This window comes from Vitis vinifera, chromosome 1 (assembly GCF_030704535.1).
Source record: "Vitis vinifera cultivar Pinot Noir 40024 chromosome 1, ASM3070453v1".
NCBI classification, from domain to species: Eukaryota; Viridiplantae; Streptophyta; class Magnoliopsida; order Vitales; family Vitaceae; genus Vitis; species Vitis vinifera.
The window spans coordinates 1319952-1342972 of NC_081805.1; the positions used below are offsets into that span (position 1 = coordinate 1319952).

At 31.7% G+C, this 23021-nt stretch overlaps 4 protein-coding genes across 4 annotated transcripts; 1 reads left to right on the forward strand and 3 right to left on the reverse strand.

Moving 5' to 3' along the window:
• The first annotated feature begins 1470 nt into the window (after positions 1 to 1470).
• On the forward strand, positions 1471 to 10602 carry LOC100247342 (coatomer subunit delta-like). The gene is made up of 12 exons (XM_010650651.3): positions 1471 to 1628; positions 2912 to 2977; positions 3545 to 3584; positions 3739 to 3962; positions 4234 to 4476; positions 4587 to 4764; positions 6622 to 6926; positions 8419 to 8617; positions 8698 to 8851; positions 9672 to 9734; positions 9834 to 9930; positions 10307 to 10602. The coding sequence occupies exons 2-12, from the start codon at positions 2975 to 2977 to the stop codon at positions 10394 to 10396; spliced, it is 1596 nt and encodes a 531-aa protein (XP_010648953.1). The 5' UTR covers positions 1471 to 1628; positions 2912 to 2974; the 3' UTR covers positions 10397 to 10602.
• A 2262-nt stretch (positions 10603 to 12864) lies between these two features.
• LOC104879377 (F-box protein At5g65850-like) lies at positions 12865 to 14296 on the reverse strand. Its single transcript, XM_059736371.1, has one exon. The coding sequence runs from the start codon at positions 14220 to 14222 to the stop codon at positions 13014 to 13016; it is 1209 nt and encodes a 402-aa protein (XP_059592354.1). The 5' UTR covers positions 14223 to 14296; the 3' UTR covers positions 12865 to 13013.
• Positions 14297 to 15268: 972 nt separating this feature from the next.
• Positions 15269 to 16951, reverse strand: LOC104879376 (putative FBD-associated F-box protein At5g56690). The gene is made up of 3 exons (XM_010652043.3): positions 15860 to 16951; positions 15566 to 15766; positions 15269 to 15466 (listed from the first exon to the last, which is right to left on the reverse strand). The coding sequence occupies exons 1-3, from the start codon at positions 16949 to 16951 to the stop codon at positions 15269 to 15271; spliced, it is 1491 nt and encodes a 496-aa protein (XP_010650345.3).
• Positions 16952 to 20160: 3209 nt separating this feature from the next.
• On the reverse strand, positions 20161 to 21771 carry LOC104879102 (F-box protein At5g65850). The gene is given in 2 exon segments (XM_010650648.3): positions 20161 to 20598; positions 20600 to 21771. Coding segments are annotated over 2 exon segments (1218 nt in total). The 5' UTR covers positions 21467 to 21771; the 3' UTR covers positions 20161 to 20247.
• Between the last annotated feature and the right edge of the window lie 1250 nt (positions 21772 to 23021).

The following is a 23021-nucleotide window of genomic DNA, read 5'->3' on the forward strand; positions in this document are numbered from 1 at the left end:
ATGTCTTCATTGTATGTAAGATTTAAAATATCGGTAAATACGAATATATCGGTACTTGGATTTTACAGAGATATATAGGAGACATATTAGTGGATATTTTGACAAAAATATCCATGATGCAAAAATTATTCAAAATTCACAAAAATATTTGAAAAAAATTAGACAAATGATAAAATAAGTAAGAATATATATATATATATATATTAAAATTATTTTGTAAGTGTAATTGATATAAGTATGATAATATTTATCCAATTTTTATAAAAAAATTAGCATAAATTCCTTTAATATATTTATATTTATTTATTTTAAAAATTAAAATACTTTTATTAAAACATATTTTATTAAATTTTAAATAAAAAAAATTAAATTGATTTATATAAAATATTTTATTTGAGATTTGATTTCTAAATATTTATTATAAGTGACAATTTTTCTATTAACATTAATTTATTTAAATAATAAAAAATATTAATAAATTATCTTATCAAATTAATTTTAATTTATAGAATATTAGAACTTCATTAATTTTTTTATATTGTAGCAATTTTTGAGTAAAATTATATTTTTAATATTTTAAAATGAAAACATTTAAAATTAAATAAAATTAAACTGATAAAAAAAAGAATGAAGTGATAATAATTTTTTTAAATAACATTAATGAGATAAATATAAAAAGTGGTTAAAATAAAATAATAATATGAAATAAAATGATAATATAGATTTAAAATAAAAAATAAATTAAATATTTAAAAAATATTTCAAAAAAATCTCAAATATTTCCTATGGCAATATATCCTATATATTCGCTTCTGGCCTCGCTATTTTTGATAGCTCCACGAATTTTTTTGCTAAACTTTTGCTTCCAAGTCTATATATTACTGATATTTGCTGAATATTTCGATATATCAACAATATTTCGCTGAAAAAATCCAAAATTTTAATCCTTAATTGTATGAGATGAAATAAACATATATTTCTTACATGATTGAATAAATATATACTTACATTAGGATTAAGGATCAACTTTGATGTTATTTGTAATAACTTACTCTCAATTATGTACATGTTATAAATATTGTTCGTACGAGACTCTTATGATTTTCAAAATTGTCTAAATAGTTAAGAATAACTCATACATATGTAGTTTAAAAAACATTTTTCCTTATTCCGTTCCAGGTAAAACAAAATTTCACCCTACTTCAAATCATGCCTAACTGTATAAATATCATTCACTTTAGGTTCAAAAGGTTTTCAGTTTATAAGATTAAGAGGATTCCTTTGTTTTATGCAATGTGGAATAACTCAAATTTAGGTCTTAAAATTATTAAGATATATATATATATATATAGTATTATTATATTTGATAATATAATTTATTACCATATATACTCGACGGTTAGGCTAGATTACCGGGTCGGATTTTTTAAAAATGGGCCTCCCATGTCCTTAATGGGCCTGGACTCCAAATCGTAGCCCATTACTGAGCGTGGTATTGTCGGGTGAATAAGTAAATAATAAATTAATAATAAATCGCATTCTTCGGCAGTTGGTTACTTCTCACCGATTCTCACAAACCAAACAGCATTAGATCGACTTCAGGGGAGGCCTCTCGGTTCCAGATCCAGGTACGCGTCGCTTCGTCTCAGATCTCACTTTCTGATCTCTCTCATCCGCTATCAGTTGTTTGTGAATGTAACCTTTCTTTCTCCATCGCCAATTCATTCGATTCCTGCGGCTAGGTTTTCTTCACTCCAGCCCCTCTGTCTGTTTTCCGATAAAAACCACGAGAAAAGTGAAGGAAATTTGAGTACAATTGAACTAAATCATGGATCTTGTGCGTTGTCGTGCCCACTAGTGGAAGATCTGAGACCCTCTTAGGTTTAGGAGGTTTTTTTGTTTTCCTTTGTTTGAGAGCCCTTTAGTTCTAGTTGTTTGAGCGTGTAGATCTGATATCGGTGATTGTTTTGTTTATTGTGCTTGATTTTAATCTCTGTTGGACTTCGAATGGACTGTTGCGTGTTTTAGTTCATTGTGAAGTTTGGATTGCTTTGGTGATGAGTTTGGTGTAGTGGCTCTGAATTTTGAAGATGAAATTATTCACTGCGGTTTATGTTTATTGGTGGCTAAATGGAATGAATTACCTTTTGGTCATGAAAACGAAATGTGTGCAAGAGATGTTTAGGGTGGGCAGGTTCACCTTAATGCTGGTATTTTGAAAGAAGAAACTGTCAAATTGTTGTTCCCTTTGTATTGAAGAATACAATCCTTTATCAAATCAAAAAAAGAAAAATAAAAAGTTTAATCCAACCTTATTAACTACTGGTTCTCAGTTGTGTTTGTTGTCTTGGTCTCTTGAAATGAGAGTCAGATTTACTCAGATATGAGCTAAAAGGATTTTCATAATGAGGTGGTGATTTAAGTCTTGGAGTTTTCAAATTTGCAGGTAATTTGCATAAATGGAAGTTACTGTGAAAATATATTGTCAAAAGTGGCTTGAAAATTTTAGATTGGATTTTCAAAATTGTTAGTTCCCTTTGGTTTTGAAATTTTCTTCTAGAATTTCATTTTTTTTCCAATTACATGATGGCCCTAGTGTTGACATTAATTGCATATTTATGAGCTTGGTAAAATTATATTGGAATGTTTGTAATATAAATGTGTGGTTGCCATTGAAATTGTGTTTAGGATGTCTTTAATCGAATTGTTAGGTTCAGGTATGTATGATATTTGTGCTTACTACTTACTATTAAAATTACTGGGAATAGGTAATTGTACCACTTGATAATCTTCTTCCTACCATTTGCTTGTCTGATGCTTTTCTTAAGAGAACATTTTTGCCAGGAATTTCTTGGTGGGGTTGGTCGTGCGTGTTTTGTAATCTTTGTCTTTAACTGAATTTTATTTGTAGGTGCACGATACATTCTGTCTTGCTGCCTCTGAATTGGTCATTGTCAGATCCCAATAAGCCAAGATGGTAAATTTATATACTTATTTTCTTTTTCTGATGTTTAGAATTTGTTCTTAATGGAATTAGAAGGCATAGAACCGATGTATTTCAGCAAGCTTTAATGTAAATATCTACCATAAATAATTGATTTAATTGTATCAACAAAAGAACACTAAAAATTTAAATATGAATACTAAAGATTAAAGTTCAAAACTTTTCTCTTTAACATTCTAGTAAACTTTCCTTCAGGATTTGACTAAATTGACTTTTTTATTCATATTTAGGGCAGTCTTACAAGACAAAAAAAGAAGCTTGATTTCATGAGAAATCATCTAAGATTTCTTTAGATTTTAGACCTCTAAATTTTGTCATAAACTCGTGTCCAAAAGAAATTGTTCTGGTGTTGTTTTATTCAATTGTTTGGCACTCATCATGTAATTTATTTGTAGTTGTCTTTTTATGTAATTTATATTCATTAATTGTGTTTCTCTCTGTTTTTTTTTTTTTTTTTTTTTTAATTTAATTTAATTTTTTATTCATTTTTTTTTTTGGGGTGAAATTTCCTTCTTATTCTCCTGTTTGTTTGTGATATAGGTTGTTCTTGCAGCTTCTATTGTAAGCAAGTCTGGGAAAGGTTAGTTCTTGGCCTACTTCTTACTCTCTTTGGAAGGAAACTGGATTTAATTAGTGAAAAATGTATTTTGCTAGTGACCAAGTCATTATAATTTAGTATCTTTAAGTTGCTCCTGCTAAAGATTTTATTTTATTTCTTCTATATTTTTTTCCAGTGCTCGTTTCTAGGCAATTTGTGGATATGACTCGTATAAGAATTGAGGCTCTTCTTGCTGCTTTTCCCAAGTTGGTAGGCACAGGGAAACAACATACTTATGTTGAGACTGAAAATGTGCGGTATGTTTACCAGCCAATTGAGGCATTGTACCTGCTATTAGTAACTAATAAACAGAGCAACATTCTTGAAGACTTGGAAACTCTGAGGCTGCTTTCAAAGCTTGTATCCTTTTTTTTTTTCTTGATCTACGATTTTAATTTGTGTTTTCACGTTTTTCCATTTTTGGGTCCACCTGTCCTAGATAAGTTTAGGAGCATATTTGACTTATGATACATTCCCTAGCATGGATCTAGATCCCAATTTTTCTTGGTCTATTTATGCTGCCTGTAAACATTTATAAAAAAATTTCAGAGCCATATGATGCTTTGCAAGATCGCCATTTTTCCGAGACAACAATGCATGGAAGCCTGGTCCAATCCTTAACTCTTTTTAGGTTCCTGAATATTCTGTCTCTCTGGATGAGGAGGGTGTTTGCAAGACAGCTTTTGAGCTCATTTTTGCATTTGATGAGGTCATCTCCCTTGGGCACAAGGAAAATGTGACTGTTGCACAAGTTAAGCAGTACTGTGAGATGGAGAGTCACGAAGAGAAGCTGCACAAGCTGGTATTGCAGAGCAAGATAAATGAGACAAAGGATGTGATGAAGCGCAAAGCTAGTGAGATAGACAAAAGCAAGGTATTTTAGGGTCTTCCTGCAGAGGCCTCTGTATTAGCTTTTCTCCTTTCATCATTTTCTTATGTTTCTGTAAACTAACCCATCTAAAATTCATTTGACATACTCCACAGATTGAAAAGAATAGAGGTGAGAAAGGAGGTTTTATGTCTTTACAGTCGATGGGTTCTGGAAGAATTGAGAGTACCTTTAATGATATGAGTATATCTAGCAGTGGTGGTGGTGGTTTTGGAAGTGGCTCTGGGTTTGGATTGACCACTGATATCGACTCCTTCTCTACCAAGTCCAAAGGTTTGTGCCTGTGCATGTGGATAAATTATTCAAATTTACTCTTAATTTTGATGAGCTGATGATATTAATTTCATTATTGCCCTTGATGGCTTTCTTCTTAGGATTTGTGCATATGGTTGTGGATTTGAATCCTTGATGACTCATGCTGTAGAAAATTTCCAGTGTGCAACTGTCCCATCTGTTTACTTTGCCAAACCAACCATCCAACCTCAATTTTTCTCATTCTATGAAATAAAACGATACCTTAAAAATTGTGGGTTCTAATCTAATTCTTGTGTGAATTTTTCAGTCGATAAAATTTTCAGCTGCTCCATTGTACTTGTTTTAGACTCTTTTATGTTTAATGATGTTGAGCCAACAGACCAAGCAATAAAATCTGATTTTATGTATACTTTTGTGAATTGGTATCAATGCTCATGATGGATCTTGTAGATTAGCTGAGCTTCAAGTAAGTAGAGGTGCCTTTTTGTTTGACCTTTTCTCGCTTGGATTAGGCGTCTATTGTATGCTTTGTATGCCCTTCGATACATCTCCTCTTAGGTGCTATTAATACTAATTCTCATTTTCCTATAAAAAAAATCTAATTCTCATGTGAATTTTTCATTTTTTTTTAAACAAAAAGGAAAAAAGAAGTGGAAGTTATAACTTTAGTTTCTGATGAAAGTCTTTCATTGTTATCAAGTGAGGAGACATTCAGAACCCAGCTTTTGGCATTTCCAAAATATACAAAAGTCTGATAAAAAAGTTGTAAGAACAAGTCCAAAACACTCCAGGATATACTTGATATAAGCTACACCAGCGGGTGACAAAAAGGAAAATGAACAATGCATCCAAGCAATCTGCATGTCTATTTTTCTGATCACAGCATAATGCAATTGCTCCCTTTTTTTTTTTTTTTTCCTGCAATTGCCTTAAAAGCCACCCATGTCCCTTCCTTCATTGGTTTGGGAGAAAAACCTATGTCCAGGTCAAAGCAATAAAAGTAATTGTAAGTAATGTTTTCAATTTAGCATACCAAATTTTTTTCATTGCACTGAAATACAGCTCTATTACTCAAAATTTCAAAATTTTAAATTACTTGTGACAATGAAGACTTGACTGCCCTGTCATTCTCCTGCATTATTGAAAACTTGAGCTGTGCATTTTGGATAGATCTGCAAAATTATCCTTTCATTGTCCAGGAATTGTGTTGTTGTAGAAGATATGCAACCTAGATCACTGTATCATCTTGCTCAATTAGTAGATGTTCATTATCCTGTTTGAGTAGAGATTGGTTGATGGCCATCATACAGGAATTGTGTTATTTTAGTGGATATTCATTATCCTGTTGTTTTCCTCTGCTACACAGTCTATATTATTAGTTAAAACATCCTGTAGAATCCCTATTATATAAAGGCTAGGTTAGGTCTGGTAATCCCCAAAACTAGCTGAAAGAACTCATGGTTGATATTTGGCAGGGATCCCCTTTAAAATGGAAACTGATGCCCATTTGTGGACCTTTTTTCTTTTGTCTGAATTCCTCTTGTTTTGCAAAATAGATTTCAAAATTCAATTTAGCATGATGTTGTAACAGTAATTCAGAAGAGAATAAGAAGTCCTTCCTACCTTGGGGATTTGTCTATTTTACCACCTGATACTGTCTAGTGAAAATTGGTTGCAAGTACTTGCCTCATAGATTATCTATGAGTATAAGAATACATGTATTAGATCATTTAGTATCAATATCTAATATTATAGTAGTTTCTAGTTTAAAATTGTCTGCTGGTCATGTCTTCATGAGATAAAGTATGTCTCTTTTCCTTGGTTACTGTTTAGATGATTGTTTATGAAAAAAAAACAAACATTTTGCATCAACAGGTCGTCCATCTTCATCTGCCACTGCTCCTCCTAAAGGCCTTGGTATGCAGCTTAACAAGACACAAAAGGCAAACCAGTTCTTGGAATCTTTGAAGGCTGAAGGCGAAGTGATTCTTGAGGATGTGCACCCCAAAGCTGGTCCAACCAGGTCAGCCGCACCACCACTAACTGACCCCATTACATTGAGTGCTGAAGAGAGACTTAATGTGACGCTAAAGCGCGATGGTGGAGTGAGCAACTTCGATGTTCAGGGAACATTGTCACTTCAAATCCTTAACCAGGAAGATGGATTAATCCAAGTTCAGGTAATAGCTATGTGCACACATGTGGATTAGGTAGTAGCTTTAATGTTAAAATAATATCACATGTGGAACTGGTAACTTTGACTTGCATCATGCTAATTTGATTAAACGTAATATTACGATGAATATAGTTGTAAAAAGAAAAATTACTCTGACCTATCAAAAAAAAAAAAGAAAGAAAGAAAGAAAGAAAAATTACTCTGGAATCTTTGGAGGAATAGTTAGGTTGACATTAATTATCAGCTATACAAATGGGCTTAGAGTGAGGCTTCTCAAGTTTAATTTTGCTAAATGTTTAGTTTGGAAATATTCTTCACAAGCATGGGTTTGGCCTCCTTACTCTGTGAACATACTATACAATATTACACACGAAACAGGAGTCCATAAAAATACTTGACTAGAGATGAAAAATAATGGCATGGTGAATATTAGTAGATGTCAAGAACTGCCCATTTTATTTCACTTAATATTGTGCAATTTATTTGGACCCTATCAAAGTCAGAACCTTTTTTCCTATGTGACATAATCTTCTCTGGCCCCTCTTCACTGGACATAGAAGTATGCTAACAACATCTTATTACAACTGCTGTTGCTCAAAGCTTGTTTTGCCTGTCATCTCTACATGGGGCCAGATTTTTGTTGATTATAATACCTTTGTTGTTCTTTTGTTCATCATCTCACAACGCCATTAATCTTAATCATTTCAGTCCTGAATGGTGCATTCATTAATATTTGTTGCACATAGTGAAACCATCTAAATTGACTTAGAGTGCATTTGACAATGTTTCTATTCTAAGGAAAGAAAAAAAATGTTAAAAAAGATTATTTTATCATGTTTGGTTGTCTTATGAAAAATACCAAAGAAAATAAAATATAATTACAATCAATTAGAAATTTATACATTTTCAAATTATTTAATCTTTATATCAAAGAGTTAAGATAAGTAAAATGAGTTTGAGGTATCATAGAAAAATAATTTATAAACTTTACATCTATTTTTTATTTTCCCTCACTTTTTCCCTCAAATTTTCGGGGAACCAAACATAGCCTTAGTGATCCGTCTTCATTGTTGGATTGTTAATCTTGTTCTGATTGGCAAAGCTCCCAATTTGTTCATGAGATTTAAGGAGTTTAATGTGTAATCAATGATAAATATGTGAACTGATATCAACTGATTGAATGTGGTGTTAAAGACGATTCTAAAAGAATGCAGCCTTTCTTGGTGTTCTCTGCTTTTGAGAAAGGGAATTATTTGTGTGCCAAGTAAAAATTAAAATATTGGTTGTGATGCAATGTAACTTTGGCATTTCACCATACATAAAAAATTAAATGTGATCTTTGCAGTTCTTAACCTTGCCAAAGGTTGATTACCTTTTTACAGAACTTCTGATAGACATTTTTAAAGTGATGATTTGTTGGGCCTTCATTTTTTTTTTAAAACTTGCTGTGGAAGCATTTTGCAGTTTCACTAAATTTGTTTTACAATTGTTTTCAGATCGAGACTGGGAGCAATCCAGGCATCCTTTTCAAAACTCATCCTAACATCAACAAAGAACTATTTTCGAATGAAAATATTCTAGGCCTGAAGGATCCAAATAGGCCATTTCCCACTGGTCAAGGAGGTGATGCGGCAGGTGTCGGTCTTTTGAAGTGGAGAATGCAAAGTGTGGATGAGTCAGATGTGCCACTAACAAGTGGGTTTCAGTCTTATGCAATATATCATTTTGGTTTGTTTTGTGTGATAATCATTTATATAATTTGATTTGTTTTGCAGTTAACTGCTGGCCATCTGTTTCTGGAAATGAAACTTATGTCAGCATTGAATACGAAGCTTCATCAATGTTTGATCTGCGAAATGTTGTGATCTCGGTTCCTCTTCCAGCTCTTCGTGAGGCACCTAATGTGAGGCAAATTGATGGGGAATGGAGGTGGGGAATTCCAATTTATTTTAATTTATATTGATTTTATTTTGTGAAAATTTAATGTGCTATTCTACAAGAGTACTTCAGGCTTTAGAAGCTATTGAGTCCTGGTTGAAGTTTGGATTTTATTAGTTGGATATGTTGGTGCAACAGCTATGCTGACATGGTATATTGTTGTCATCTGTCGGAAGCAAGATGGAAGGGTCACAGTACGTTTACAGTTTTACCCCAGAGAACTTGGACCTAGTTAGCCTGTCTATGTGTTGATAGTCTCTCTCTCTCTCTCCCCTTCCCCACCCATCAAGAAGTTTGAAATTCATGAATGGAAGAAGCCAATGCGCTTGTTTGGATGAAAGGAGAAATGCTAAAATGCTCTAAGAAATTCACATATTCCACTTTAATTTTCTATGACTTGAAAATTTTCTCTGTATTTCTCCTAAAATGCTGTAAGCAGTTAACCTATTCGACTTTAGTTAGGTATGATTTGAAAATTTTCTGTATTCTCTTTTCAAACTTGTGTGCAGTAGCTCCATTTGGTAGATCTCTTTCTTTTTTTTGTTTTTCCTCTTTAGTTAGAAAATATTCAACCCCCCGTCTAGCTGTCGATTTAGTACCATGGACCATAGTAGGAATCATAATCTCCTATTGTTATAAAGCAAGTTTATGTTTTTACTCATCAGATCATAAGCTGGGTCCAAAGATCAACTTTTGCACCACTCCAGTAACTTTGAGAAGATATGCTATTTAACATCTAGCTTTTATACAGTGGCTGTTCTAATATGAGTGAAGTTCTCAAAATTTTATTTTATTTTTTTAAACCCTGCAGGTACGACTCCAGAAATTCTATCTTGGAGTGGTCCATACTTCTCATTGATAACTCAAATCGCAGGTTCGTCAATAGTGAAGTTCCTTTTGCTTTCAATCTTGTGTTGGATATCATAATCAGTAGTACTAACGTGTTTTGTTTTCACCACTTAAACATTGGCAGTGGATCAATGGAGTTTGTTGTTCCTCCAGCAGATTCGTCAGTTTTCTTTCCCATTTCTGTTCGGTTTACTGCTGCAAAGACATTCAGTGACCTAAAGGTTTGCGTTGCACTTTCAACTTCTACATAATTCATACTAGATTCTCTGGGAATGCTAATAGTCAGTGCGACCCAATTAGCAAATCATCCCAAGGTTGACTTGGTTTTTGGTTGAGGTGTAGGGTAAACTAACCTGACTGACTGACCGACCTTCATATATAGAGGCACAAACCTTTTCTCGTCAGTTTGCCTTAGTTATGATCAATAGATAAATATGGATCAGCTGGCACCAGTCCTGGTATTTTAATTCCAGAGCATCCCACAGTTTCTATCAGACACTGTAAAAATCATATATACACTAAGTATCGCTCTGATCAAACATCACCCATAAGATGGATTTAGTGCACCTTACACATGAATTTGTACTTTTTCTGTAGGTTGTTAATGTTTTACCGCTGAGAGGTGGCCCGCCTCCGAAGTTTTCTCAGAGAACCACTCTAATCACGGAGAACTATCAAGTGGTGTAACGGGTATTCTACTTGCAGATTATGAAATTTGCTTATATTCTCATCATCATTTTCTCTCACTTAAACGCAAAAGTTTCTGTTGATGGTTCATACTTTCCGCTCAAATTTTGAGACAATTTTTGCATTTTTTTATTCAGAACATAGTGTGGATCTGTTTTTTTGGTGTCTCTCTTAAATGATATTTTTATATATGGGACAGTTTCTCATTTTCCCATCTTCCTGCATAATATTACAACTAAATGACCCTTATTATAATAATAAAGAATTCTTTATTGTCAGAGAAGAAAAAAAAAGTTCTGTAGCTTGCAAATTTGCCTCAAAGATACAAGACTTCCCTATCCCTGTAACCAAGTTGTAGTGAGCCCAAGTTGTAGTGAGCCACATACAACTTCCCGACTCCAAATGGGATTTCTCTATTTTCTCAGCATCAAATACTAATTTTGTTCTTCCCATATCCCAAACACCTAAAATGTAGTGTAGAATAATTCGTATGAAGTACGAATTTCATGTTCAATGAATTTAAATTTAAATTAATAAGATATCAGCGACTTTTATTTATATGTTTAAATAGATGAGATGAGTCTTGTGATTTTAAATATTTGGGCTTTGAAGTATTTTTTTGAAACAATATTGTGAGAGGAATTGCATTGGTCTAGAATTATATAATTTTAATTTTTAAGATTTTGAGGAAATATTTCGAGCGGGAAATCGCATTTAAATCATAAATTTAATTTCCTATGTATGTTTTGTTTTTTAGTCCGCAAGTCTTTACAACTCAATTTGTTGAAGGGGTTGTAACGCACTCAATATGAATTAACTTCTACCCTCAAATACTTGAGATCAAACATAAGAGCAATCCATCAATCTATAAGTTCTTTTCAGAAAACCGCTTATAATATAAATCATAAACATAATAGAAATAAGAAGTTGTTGTAAGGAATTTTACTACTAGCATATGAAGCCTAGGATTATGTTTGGTTCTTAGAAACTATGAGGAAAAAACCTTTAAAAAATATGAAGAAAAAATGGATTTAATGTCAATAAAAAATTATCCTGAATCCAAACTTAGCATAAGAGAAATTGAAATTCATCAATTTGTTGAAGAAGACAAGAAGACATACCCTTTTAAACTCAAGCATCAATACTTTACAATGCTCGTACTATACAAGTAAATGTCTCAATGCAAGAAACCATGGCAGAAATATGTGTCAATGAAATGAAAGCCTAGCTTTGAACTGAGTTGAAGTTATGAAACTAAATTTGGGATGATAAGCTTGAACTCGAGCTCCACTTCATTACCAAAATAAATAAATTCAAAGTTCTTAAGCTATCAATGAGAGATTTTAACTTTATACAAATTTTTTGTATCCATTGATTTCCAAATTCTTCGGACTAATAAATTTTAAAACATTGTCTTCAATTTAGCTATCTGTAATAAGTGCATTCATTAATGATAAAGATTTGAGATTCGAGAGCGTGCATATTGATCTCATAAGGTTTATATACCATCATATGTAAAAGATTGAAGATTTAGTGCATCAATCTCGATACTTCGTACCCAACTCTAACAACAGTAGTTTATCACTAAGAACCCTAATGGTTTCGGGCACGCTTAATTCCTCATCCAAACTTTGATCGACTTGGCAGCAAAAATGTCTGAATTGAAGGTTGTACGAAGACAATTGTGGTTTGCTTTCATATTGGATTTAATGTCAATCTCTTGTACACGGTTCTCTAATGCTATGTTTGTTCCCAAAAAATTTAAAAGGAAAATGTAAATGAAAGAAAATACAAAAAAAAAGTAAAAATAAAATAAAAAATTGAAGGAAAATAAAAAATAGATGAAAAGTCAAATAAATTATTTTTTTTTATTACTTTAAACTCATTTTATTTATTTTAACTCATCAATATAAAAATTAAATAATTTAAAAATACATATAATTTTAATTATAATTTATTTTTTTATTTTTTTAATAGGACAACAAATATGAAAAAATTATTTTCTTTCGTATTTTTCTTCTTCGTTTTTTATTATTATCTTGGTTATTGATGGGCCACAACAAACGAATAGACTAGGCCACAACAAATGAATAGACCGCCACTTCTTGCTAACACATTTGAAGGCCAGTGAGTAATAAATATATCAAAAACCAAGTCATCGTCCGAATCATTCTCCATTCTTGGAGTGGGAGTGGGAGGGGGCGTGATTTTCTGGTTTTTCTGGTTTTAGGTTTCCCTAATTTAACTAAAAAAATATATTGGTTTGTGTTATATCTTCTCAAAGAATAAGTAAAAAATAATAATTTTTTTTATGTCTTAAAATAATTCAAAATTATTTTTAAGAATTCAAATACAATATTTTCATCTATTAATAAATATTGTGGATTATTTTTTTTTTGAATTTTATTTTCATATTATTTTATTTTATTTTTCTTAAAGAAAAAGGTTTATTAAAAAGGTCTCCTGATTGAATATAATAGAAATCAATTGGGGCAAGATTTTTGTTTTTGTATTATATTTGGATTAATTATAAAAACAAATTGCGAAGAAAAGAAAAAAATGAAGAAAAATAACTAAAAAAATTCCTTACCTCTCAGAAGGGCCGGAATCAAAACCACTACAACCTGCAAATTTCCTTCAAAGAAACCAGACTCTCCACATACTCACAGACTTGACGAGAAGTAACAATTGAAGAACGAGAATCCCAATCATCCTGAGGTGGCCGACGTATAGCCTCCCTCCACAGACGCCCTTCCTCTACGTTACAGTGAAGCACATAAAAGTCTCTAAAAAACCCGCTGGGAATCAATATAATGTTACCACCATCACTGGAAGCAACGCAGAAATGACACAATCTTGGGTTTGGTACCGACCTGTGTATCCAAGATTCAGGCAGCAGAATTCTCTTCTGGCTCCAGATCCCATTTACAGAATCCTCCAATTTCCAGATTAGCATAACAGTACTAATGCCTGTCGCCACATGTTGGTAGTCTGCAATGGCCATGTGCCCACCGATTTGTATGATGCTCGACATGCATTTATCCCATATGGGGACTTCCGGCGGGACGGGAACAGATCGGAACTTCTCTTCTCCAACGTCGAATGCTATCACTCTGTTCTGCATGACGACAAAGTGAGGATAGTCTTCAGATATATGCCTTGCATCGGCCCAATATATAGTCCCGTTGAGGCAAATCCCCTTTGCTTCCAATGTATATTCTAGGCCATCTTTGATGATTCTCCATGCGCGGCTGCCCAGAGTGAGAATCTCACACATGATGCTGTTGAATCTTTCGAACCATACCTTCAGGATTTTGTAGGTCTTGGTGGAAGGGTCGAACCCTAGAGAGATGTGCTGGTGGTCGAAACACAAGTCTGGGTTTGAGAAGCGTGTGGGTGGAAGAGTCACGCGTTCTCGAGTGCTAGGATTGCAGAGAGTCACGCGAAAGGATAGTTTCGGAAACGAACGATCGTGCTGCTCGTAGAGACAAATCAAGCCGTTTACGGACTGAGAAGTATTCCAGTGACGAGATCCGGAGAGTTGGCGCGCTTCTCCATCTCTTATGGAGAAGAGATGATGCTTCCTGCGAGGGCGGTGCGTGTCGGGGAAGGAGATGAGGAGAGTGGTAGCTGAACGGGATCGATGGGCCTCGATGAACGATGGATCGGAGATCATAGACCGCCATCTCTTGCAAACACCCCTGCATTGGAGTAGAGATTTGACGGGAATGTAGGTGAGTATTTCAAAAACTAACTCATCAGGGATTGAAACTGGATTGTTCTTCTCTCTGGGTGCGTGTGATTTTCTGGTCTGCTTCTCCTTCATCCTGGGTGCGTGTGATTTTCTGGTTTTAGGGTTCCCTAATTTATAGATGTCTAAATTCCAATAGTCATTCCACATCATCGAGTATTCCTACATTTTCTCGGCAACAAATTCGGATTTCCTGCTAACAAGAATTCTTTCTCCATTTGTTACTATATTTGAATTATTCATTAAAAATAAAACAAAAATAAAAAATCTAATTCTTATGGAAATCAAAACTCACTCTTATTAGGGTTTTGATTTCTCTCTTTCAAATCATAATTTTAAAAAAATTTATAATAAAATTTATGTGTTGCGGCAAGCTTTAATATTATATAAGGAAATATAATATTATAATAATATAATGAGAAATATTCTATATAATATTATTTATAAAAAATAATTTATATTAATTGACAATTTGTGACATTTTCCAATGATATGTATGAAGTTAATATCTAGATATTATTTTCATTCAAAAAAGTATAATTATCTTACACCCTATTTTTTTAATGCGTAGATAATAAAAAATTTTAAAATTATTATCTACAACAACTCTTTATTATAAGTATTTATGAATAGCTTCAGTAGATTACAACTTTAAGGCAATATTGAATACCCATGTAATAAATATTTAAATAAATAAGAATAAAGAAATGGTCAAAACAAACTATATTGGGGGTTTAATTATTTAGCTAAATAAAAAAGATTTTATGGTTACCTAATTTATGTCTAAATTATAGTTCAATCTCATTCAAATATGAATTTCACATCATTAAGGAAGCAGTAGCACCCAAGTACAACAATAATTACAAATTTCTTTAATATTTTAATTTTTTTATATTTATAATTTATCTTATCTCATCGTCAATCAGATGTGAAAATATGAAATCATTCCTTTATCCATTCGACACCATACTTGAATTATTTATTAGAAATAAAATCAGAATAAATAAAAAATCTTATTCTTATGAAAATCAAAACTCACTTTTATTAGGGTTTGAATCAAAATCCTAACAAGGATGAAATTTTATTTTTAAAACGAAGAATAAAAAACAATCTTAAACACATTAATGAATGTGGGATATAATTAATTTCTCATCCAACATCTTCATATTATCCTTGAAAAACATAACTAAACTCTCTTTGTCATCTGTATCTTCAAAGTTTTCCATTATGATGTTTGTCAAATAATGTCGCCAACACTTCACCGGAAGGTGTTTGCAGCAAGATGAGTCCTCTTCTGCTACTTTCTTCACATATTTGAACTAAAAATCAAACCAGAAAAATGCCAAATATGTTAAACTTGTATTGAAAAGTAGGTAACATGATGAACAAAATTCATGACCGTTATGGCTTTGCATTACCTTGATGACCCTTTCTACAACATCTCGATAATAGAAGCTTTGAACAATTGACAATGTGTTTGGATGAGGAGAAAGTTGAAGCAAGAAAGCCACCAAGTCTCTATAACTCACTGAACATGAATTGACTTCTACCCTCAAATGTTTGAGACCAAACATAGGGGCAATCCATTTGTCTTTCAGTTCTTCTGGGAATACCACTTGCTTTATAAATCACAAACAAAAAGTTGTAAGGAACTTTACTACTGTCGCATAGAAATTGAAAATCAATTTGTTGAAGAAGACAAGAAGACGTACCTTTTTGAATTCAAGGGTTAATACCTTACAATGATTGAAGGGTACGAGTAAATGTCTCAATGCAAGAAACCATTCAATGGTGGCAGAAATCTGTGTCAAGGAGAGCCTAGCTTTGAATTGAGTTGAAGTTATGACAGTATGCAAGGGCAGTATGCCAGTATAGAAGAATGAAACTAGACTTGGGGTGATGAGCTTGAGCTCGAGCTCCACTTTATTACCAAAATCAACAAATTCAAAGTTCTTGAGCTTTCCATGAGCGATCTTAACTTTCTTCAAATTTCTGCACCCATTAATCGACAAATTTTGAAGACTGATAAATTTTAAAACATTCTCTTCAATCCAACTATCTGTGATAAGTGTGTTCTTCAATGATAGGGATTTTAGAGATTCAAGAGCACCCACATTGATCTCACATGGTTCACATCCGCCATCATATGTAAAAGATTGAAGATTTGGTGCATCAATCTCGATGTCTCGTAGTTTCATGCAGTTTGCCAACTTTAACAACAACAGTTTCTCACTAAGAACCCTAATGGTTTCGGGCACACAACAGTCGTTGAGGCTCAATTCCTCAATCAAAGAGTCGCTTAGAATCAAATCTTGAAGACCCAAGTCCAAGCCTGTCAACTTCAAAACTCTTATTGATTTGGCAACAAAAATGCTTGAATGGATGGGTAAGGGCGTACCAAGAAAAGCGTAGTTTACTTCCATATCCTGGACACGCTTCTCTAAAGCAAAATCGATGTATCTGTCTATGTTGGGAACGCAAAGAGTTCGAAGCTTAAACTTTTTCGGAAAAATGTCTGGTTCCCGACGACGAAGAAAATCGTCCATGTAGTTGGAGAATCGCATCAACATCGCTTTCTGAATGAATTTCCCTCCATATACACTCGCTTGCGACTGGTTGGCTGTCCCTTTGTTCTTCGTGAAGAACAACACTTGATCAAATTCCATAACCTGAAAGGTTCGCCATGCATGATTGAATCTTTTTGACAACACACTAATATGAATGGCATCTGTTACTGGCAAAAAGAACATGACGTGATGAATGATTTCTATAGGCAAGTCGGAAATTTCGTAATCCTTAACCATGATGGTTTTCTGGTTGAATGTACTAGAAATCGAGCTCTGCAATTTTATATTGAAATAGGACTTTCAAATCATAAAGAATTCCTCTATTCTGTCAGTATCAATATCAAATCCTAATTTCCTTCTCGGTCTTCTTCTATTTCCTTCACACTTCACAGTTCATCTTATCCCAAATTCCAGAATAATTTTCATACCCTCAGCCATTTTCTCAAACACCTATCATGCAGTCTTAGAGACGAACACCAACACGGAACCATCTACATTGATAAAAGGATTGAAGGCGGTTTCAAATTCCTCAAGACTCCAAATTTTAGGAAATAGAATTTCTTTGAAATAATATTTCTTAAATTTTTAGAAACTTAAAATAATAATTCTTTTTAGTTGACATTTTTAGCTCTTATGAAATTAAAATTAAAAAAAAAATTATACTTCAATCATGAGAAGCTGGGCATTTATAAAAAATAAAAATAAAATAAAATAAAAATTTGTTGACTACACCCACATTCCTTTTATTTTTGTTTTAAAGAATAGCATAGAATAATGTATCCACATTTCCTCTCCCTTGACTATAAATTTGTTGACTATTTCCTTATTTTTATAATTTCATAATTAAAATTCATTTGTATAAATTTTATCATATCACATGCTCTTTTTTAGAGAATTTTGCAAGTGTTGAAGGAGTTTTTCAAAAATATTTTTAACTTAATTTTAACACCTTAGCCCATACCAACCCTTTCTATACTTGTATGATTTCCGTTGATTACGCAACAACCTTTTCCTTATGTTTGATTCTTATAAAATTTGAAGGAAAATATAAGAAAAAGAAAATACAAAAGAAAAAATAAAAATAAAAATAAAAAATAGATTAAAATTGATAAATTTTTTTTTTTTTACTTTAAACTTATTTTATTTATTTTAACTCATTAAAGATTAAATAATTTAAAAATACATAAGTTTTTAGTTAGTTTTAATTATATTTGATTTTCTTTGATATTTTTCATAGCATAATCAAATATAAAAAAATTATTTTCTTTTACATTTTTTTATTTCTTAGTATTTCCCGAGAACCAAAAATAACTTTTAAGTTTTCAATAAAAATTGAGATATACCTTTTAGGCTATAATAAAATTGTCAATGTACTCATGATAGTCTATAATGTTCCACGTTAATCCCTCCATATACTCATGGTAATAAATTTGGGAATGATTTTAAAGATTATTTTTAAAACAATCTTTATTTTTTTTTAACTAGAAAATATGTTGGTCTCAAAATAGATAATGTTTTAGAACAAATCTAAAATTGAAAAATTTTGTGTTATATCTTCTCAAAGAATAAGTTAAAATAATAATAATAATAATAATAATAATAATTTTGTTTATTTCTTAAAATAATTCAAAATTATTTTCAAGAATTATGCTTAATTTTTGAAAATTTTGATAGAAAATGCGAGGGAAATAAAAAAAAATTACTAGATTCAAAGTTAATAAATTATTTTTATATTTTTTAAAATTTATTTCACTTATTTTTCTCTATTATATAAAGATTAAATAATTCTAAAATGTATAAATTTCTTACTAATTTTAATTATATTTCATTTTTTTTTATATTTTTCATAATAAAATAAAATATTAAAAAATTATTTTTTTATCATTTATTTTAGTTTTTTTTTAGAACCAAACATAACCTAATGGTTTTGATTTCTCTCTTTCAAATAGTAGTTTAATTTACTTTTACTTCTATTCCTACTACTGCATATGGAATGTAAAGAACTTGTGTTCCATACAAAAACAATAAGAATATAAATAATATAATAAAAATGAATCAAAATATTATATAAAAATGAACCAAAATCTTACCAAGTGCGAAATTTTGTTTCCATAACTTTCTTGTTTCTATTTTTATTCTAAAAAAACAATCTCTGAGCACATTAACAATGTGAGATAGAATTGATTTTTCATTCTTATTATCTATTTGAAATTTGATAATGTGTTTGGAAGAAGAGAATCGAAGCAAGAAAGCTACCAGGTCTCTATAACTTAAACAAATATTAATCAACTTTCATCCTTAGATACTCAGGATCATACATAGGAGCAACCCAACTATTGCTCGCACATGAAGCCTAAGAATATATTTGGCTCCCAAAAAATTTGAGAAAAAATACGAGGAAAAAAAAATAAAATTAGAATGAATAAATTAGAGAAGGAAAATAAAAAAATAGATTTATATGCTACTTCAAAATAATTTTGCTTATTTTAATTTTTTTATATAAATATTAAATAATATAAAGTTTTTAACTAATTTTAATAATATAACTTATTTTTTATACTAAAACCAAACATAAAAATATAATTTCTTTAATGTTTCTTTTTCTTTTTTGAAACCAAACATAGCATAAGGGAAATTGATGTTCATCAATTTGTAGAAAAAGAGACACCTTTTGAAATTCAAGTGTTGATGCTTTACAATGACGAATCATGCACAGTGTGAGTAAATGTTTCAATGCAAGAAACCACTCAATCATGGGAGAAACCCATGTCAAGTTATGACAGTGTGGCAAGGCAGTATGGCAGTATATGAGAATGAAACTAAAATTGGGGTGATAAGCTTGAGCCTCACTTCATTTACAAGAGTAAATGAACTTAAATTAATATTTCAAAGTTCTTGTGTTGTCGATGAGATCTCAAGGTTATGTTTGGTTTCCGAAAAATACTAAGGAAAGAAAAAAATGTAAAGGAAAATTATTTTTTTAATATTTGATTGTATTATGAAAAATATAAAAGAAAATAAAATATAATTAAAACTAATTAAAAACTTATGTATTTTTAAATTATTTAATCTTTAAATTGATGAGTTAAAATAAATAAAATGAATGTGAAGTAACAAAAAAAATAATTTATCGATTTTTAATCTATTTTTTATTTTCCTTTATATTGTTTTTTCCCTCAAATTTTTTTAGAATCAAACATAGCATAACTTTCTTCAAACAAGTAATTTTTCAACTTTTTAAAATTATTTTCTAATTTTTTCCTTATTATAAATATACAAGCAAATAATGAACTTTACTTGTATTCTCATCATCATTTTCTCTCACTTAAGTTTCGCTATGCATGGCAAAGTATCAACACCAAAACAAGTCAACATTGAGGATTTGTAGAGACTACAGAGCTATAATTAATCATAACAACTAATTGAAATTATTTTATTGGAATAAAAAGGGTTGATTCTTTGTCAATATATATGGGTCTGAGATGAACAAACATTAAACCAACTACCTCTCAGAAAGAACAGAATCAAAACCACTACAACCTGCAAATTTCCTTCAAAGATACAAGACTTTCCACATACTCACAGACTTGACGAGAACTAACAATTGATAAAGAACGAGAAACCCAATCATCATGAGGTGGCCGATGTATAGCCTCCCTCCACAAACACCCTTCCTCTATGTTACACTGAAACAATGAAAAGTCTCTGAAAAACCCGCTGGGAATCAGCAAAATCTTACCACCATCACTGGAAGCAACGAAAAAACGACGAAATCTTGGGTTTGGTACCGGCCTGTGTATCCAACATTCGGGCAGCAGAATTCTGTTCTGGCTCCAAACCCCATTTACAGAATCCTCCAATTTCCAGACTACCATAGCAGTACTAATGCTTGTCGCCACCTCTGGGGCCTGGGCAGCCTGCAATGGCCATGTGCCCACCGATTTGTATGATGTTCGATTTGTATTTTTCCCATATGGGGGCTTCCGGAGGGACGGGAACAGATCGGAACTTCTCTTCTCCGACGTCGAATGCTATCACTCTGTTCTTCATGACGACAAAGCTAGAATTGTCTTTCGATAAATCAAAAGTTGCGGCCCAATATATGGTTCCGTTGAGGCAAATCCCCTTTGTTTCCAACGCATATTCTGGGTCATCTTTGATGATTCTCCATGCGTGGCTGCCTAGAGTGAAAATCTCATGTATGGGGCCCCCGTACCTTCCCCACCATGCCCTTAGTATTTTGTAGGTCTTGGTGGACGGGTCGAACCCTAGAGAGATGTTCTGGTGGCAAAAAGAGAAGTCTGCCTTTGAGAAGTGTGTGGGTGGAAGAGTCACGCGTTCTCCAGTGCTGGGGTTGCAGACAATCACGCGAAAGGATAGTTTCGGAGAGGAAGGAACAAGCTGCTCGTAGATACAAATCAAACCGTTTACGGACTGAGAATTATTCCAGTGAGAGAATCCGGAGAGTTGGCGCGCTTCTCCATCGCTTATGGAGAAGAGATGACGCCTCCCGCTAGGGCGGCGCGTGTCCGGGAAGGAGATGAGGAGAGTGGTGGCTGAACGGGATTGATGGGCCTCAACGAACGATGGGTCGGAGATCATAGACCGCCAGCTCTTGCAAACACTCCTGAATTGGAGTAGAGATTTGACGGGAATGTAGGTGAGTATTTCAAAAACTAACTCATCAGCGATTGAAACTGTATTGTTCTTCTCAGTCGGCGCGTGTGATTTTCTGGCCTGCTTCTTCTTCATACTTGGTGCATGTGATTTTCTGGTTTCAGGGTTCCCTAATTTATAGATGTCTAAATTGTAGTTCAATCCTATTCAAACAGTGATTTCATTCGAGAATTCCTATGTTTTCTCGGCATCAAATTAGGATTTCTTTTCAACAAGAATAAAAAATTTCATTCTAAAATATTATAGAAATTATAAATATATATTTACTTTAAATTTTACAAAAATAACCCAAACCAAATAAATTCTAGATGGTCTTGAAACCAATAAGACTCAAATTTGATGAAATCTAAAATTATCTTAAAACGAATAAGACTCAAATAAGTAAATTATATCTTATTAGTAAGAAAATAACAAAATTGTCAATCAGAATAATTTTAATTTTATAATTTATTTTTAAAAATAAAATCTAAAAACCAACCATCATTATTTAATTATAACTAATATATAATTAAATTTATTTCTTAATATTTAATAATAAATCTATGATTAAATTATTGATAAGTATTACCTAATCAAACATGATATCTTTGATAAGGTTTTTTCCTAAAATGTTAGTAAACATATATATATCCTATTTAAATATGATTTTTCACATAATATTTTCTAAACTTTTGAAAAACTAAAATAATAATTCCATTTAAATGAGATTTTTTACTTTCGATCATAATCTTATACAAAATTACATCAAAGCTAGGTATAGAAGTAGGGCATTAATAAGCATAAAAAAAACCATAGACTCGGTTTCATGACACATGTCATAATTATAAAATTGTTATTTCTTAAATTAAAAAAATTAAATTTAAATTCAAATAATTATTTGAATTTTGACGTCAATCTATTTTTATCAATAATTCTATAATTATCTACTAATAGTAAAATTATTTGAGAAAGAAAAAATAGAAGTAGATTGTGTAGAATTTTGTTGTTTTATTTCACTCTCCTAATCAAATTGAAATTTATATGTAAAAATTTTATTATATCACATCTACTTTTTTTTAATTAAAATGAAAATAAAGATTTAGATTAAAAAAAATGATATCTTAATTTTGTATATTTGATAAATATTATTTTTATAATTATAAAAATGGAAAAAGGATATGAATTATAATATAATTATTTTTCAAAAATATATTATTTTTATCTTGAAACAAAAGTGTAATTATCTTATATCCTACAAATCCTCCAAACAATTCTTAATTATAGATATTCATAAATATTTAAATAAAAAACAACCAATTAATTTGAGTTAAATTAAACTTAATTTTCATAACCTCACTTAGGCATTTTCTCAAACACCTAGCATGCACTCTTAGAGAGAAGCACCAACACAGAGCCATCTCTGTTAAGAAAACGATTGAAGGCAGTTTCAAATGAACAGAGATCCTCAAGATCAATTTACTCCAATCAAACTCAAAATGCTTACCCGTCCAACGGAGACCTCTCTCGGTTCTCTGTTTGGCAGCCGAGAAACCCTGGGAAACTGGAAGAATAAAGTAGATTTGCGTCAACGCCCCGCTTCCAACTCTTCATATGTTGACGTACACTTCTCTGATTTTTTAATCATGTAATT

What these genes read in the sequence shown, in the direction of transcription:
- LOC100247342 (XM_010650651.3), top strand. An exon ending in TGAGGCTGCTTTCAAAGCTT is followed by an intron (nt 3,963 to 4,233) that starts GTATCCTTTTTT and finishes AACTCTTTTTAG; the next exon opens with GTTCCTGAATATTCTGTCTC. An exon ending in CAAATTGATGGGGAATGGAG is followed by an intron (nt 8,852 to 9,671) that starts GTGGGGAATTCC and finishes TAAACCCTGCAG; the next exon opens with GTACGACTCCAGAAATTCTA.
- LOC104879377 (XM_059736371.1), bottom strand. Translation starts at nt 14,222, where the DNA reads ATGAAGGAGAAGCAGACCAGAAAATCACACGCACCCAGAGAGAAGAAC.
- LOC104879376 (XM_010652043.3), bottom strand. Translation starts at nt 16,951, where the DNA reads ATGGTTAAGGATTACGAAATTTCCGACTTGCCTATAGAAATCATTCAT. An exon ending in TAACCCTTGAATTCAAAAAG is followed by an intron (nt 15,767 to 15,859) that starts GTACGTCTTCTT and finishes TGATTTATAAAG; the next exon opens with CAAGTGGTATTCCCAGAAGA. An exon ending in TTGTAGAAAGGGTCATCAAG is followed by an intron (nt 15,467 to 15,565) that starts GTAATGCAAAGC and finishes TTTGATTTTTAG; the next exon opens with TTCAAATATGTGAAGAAAGT.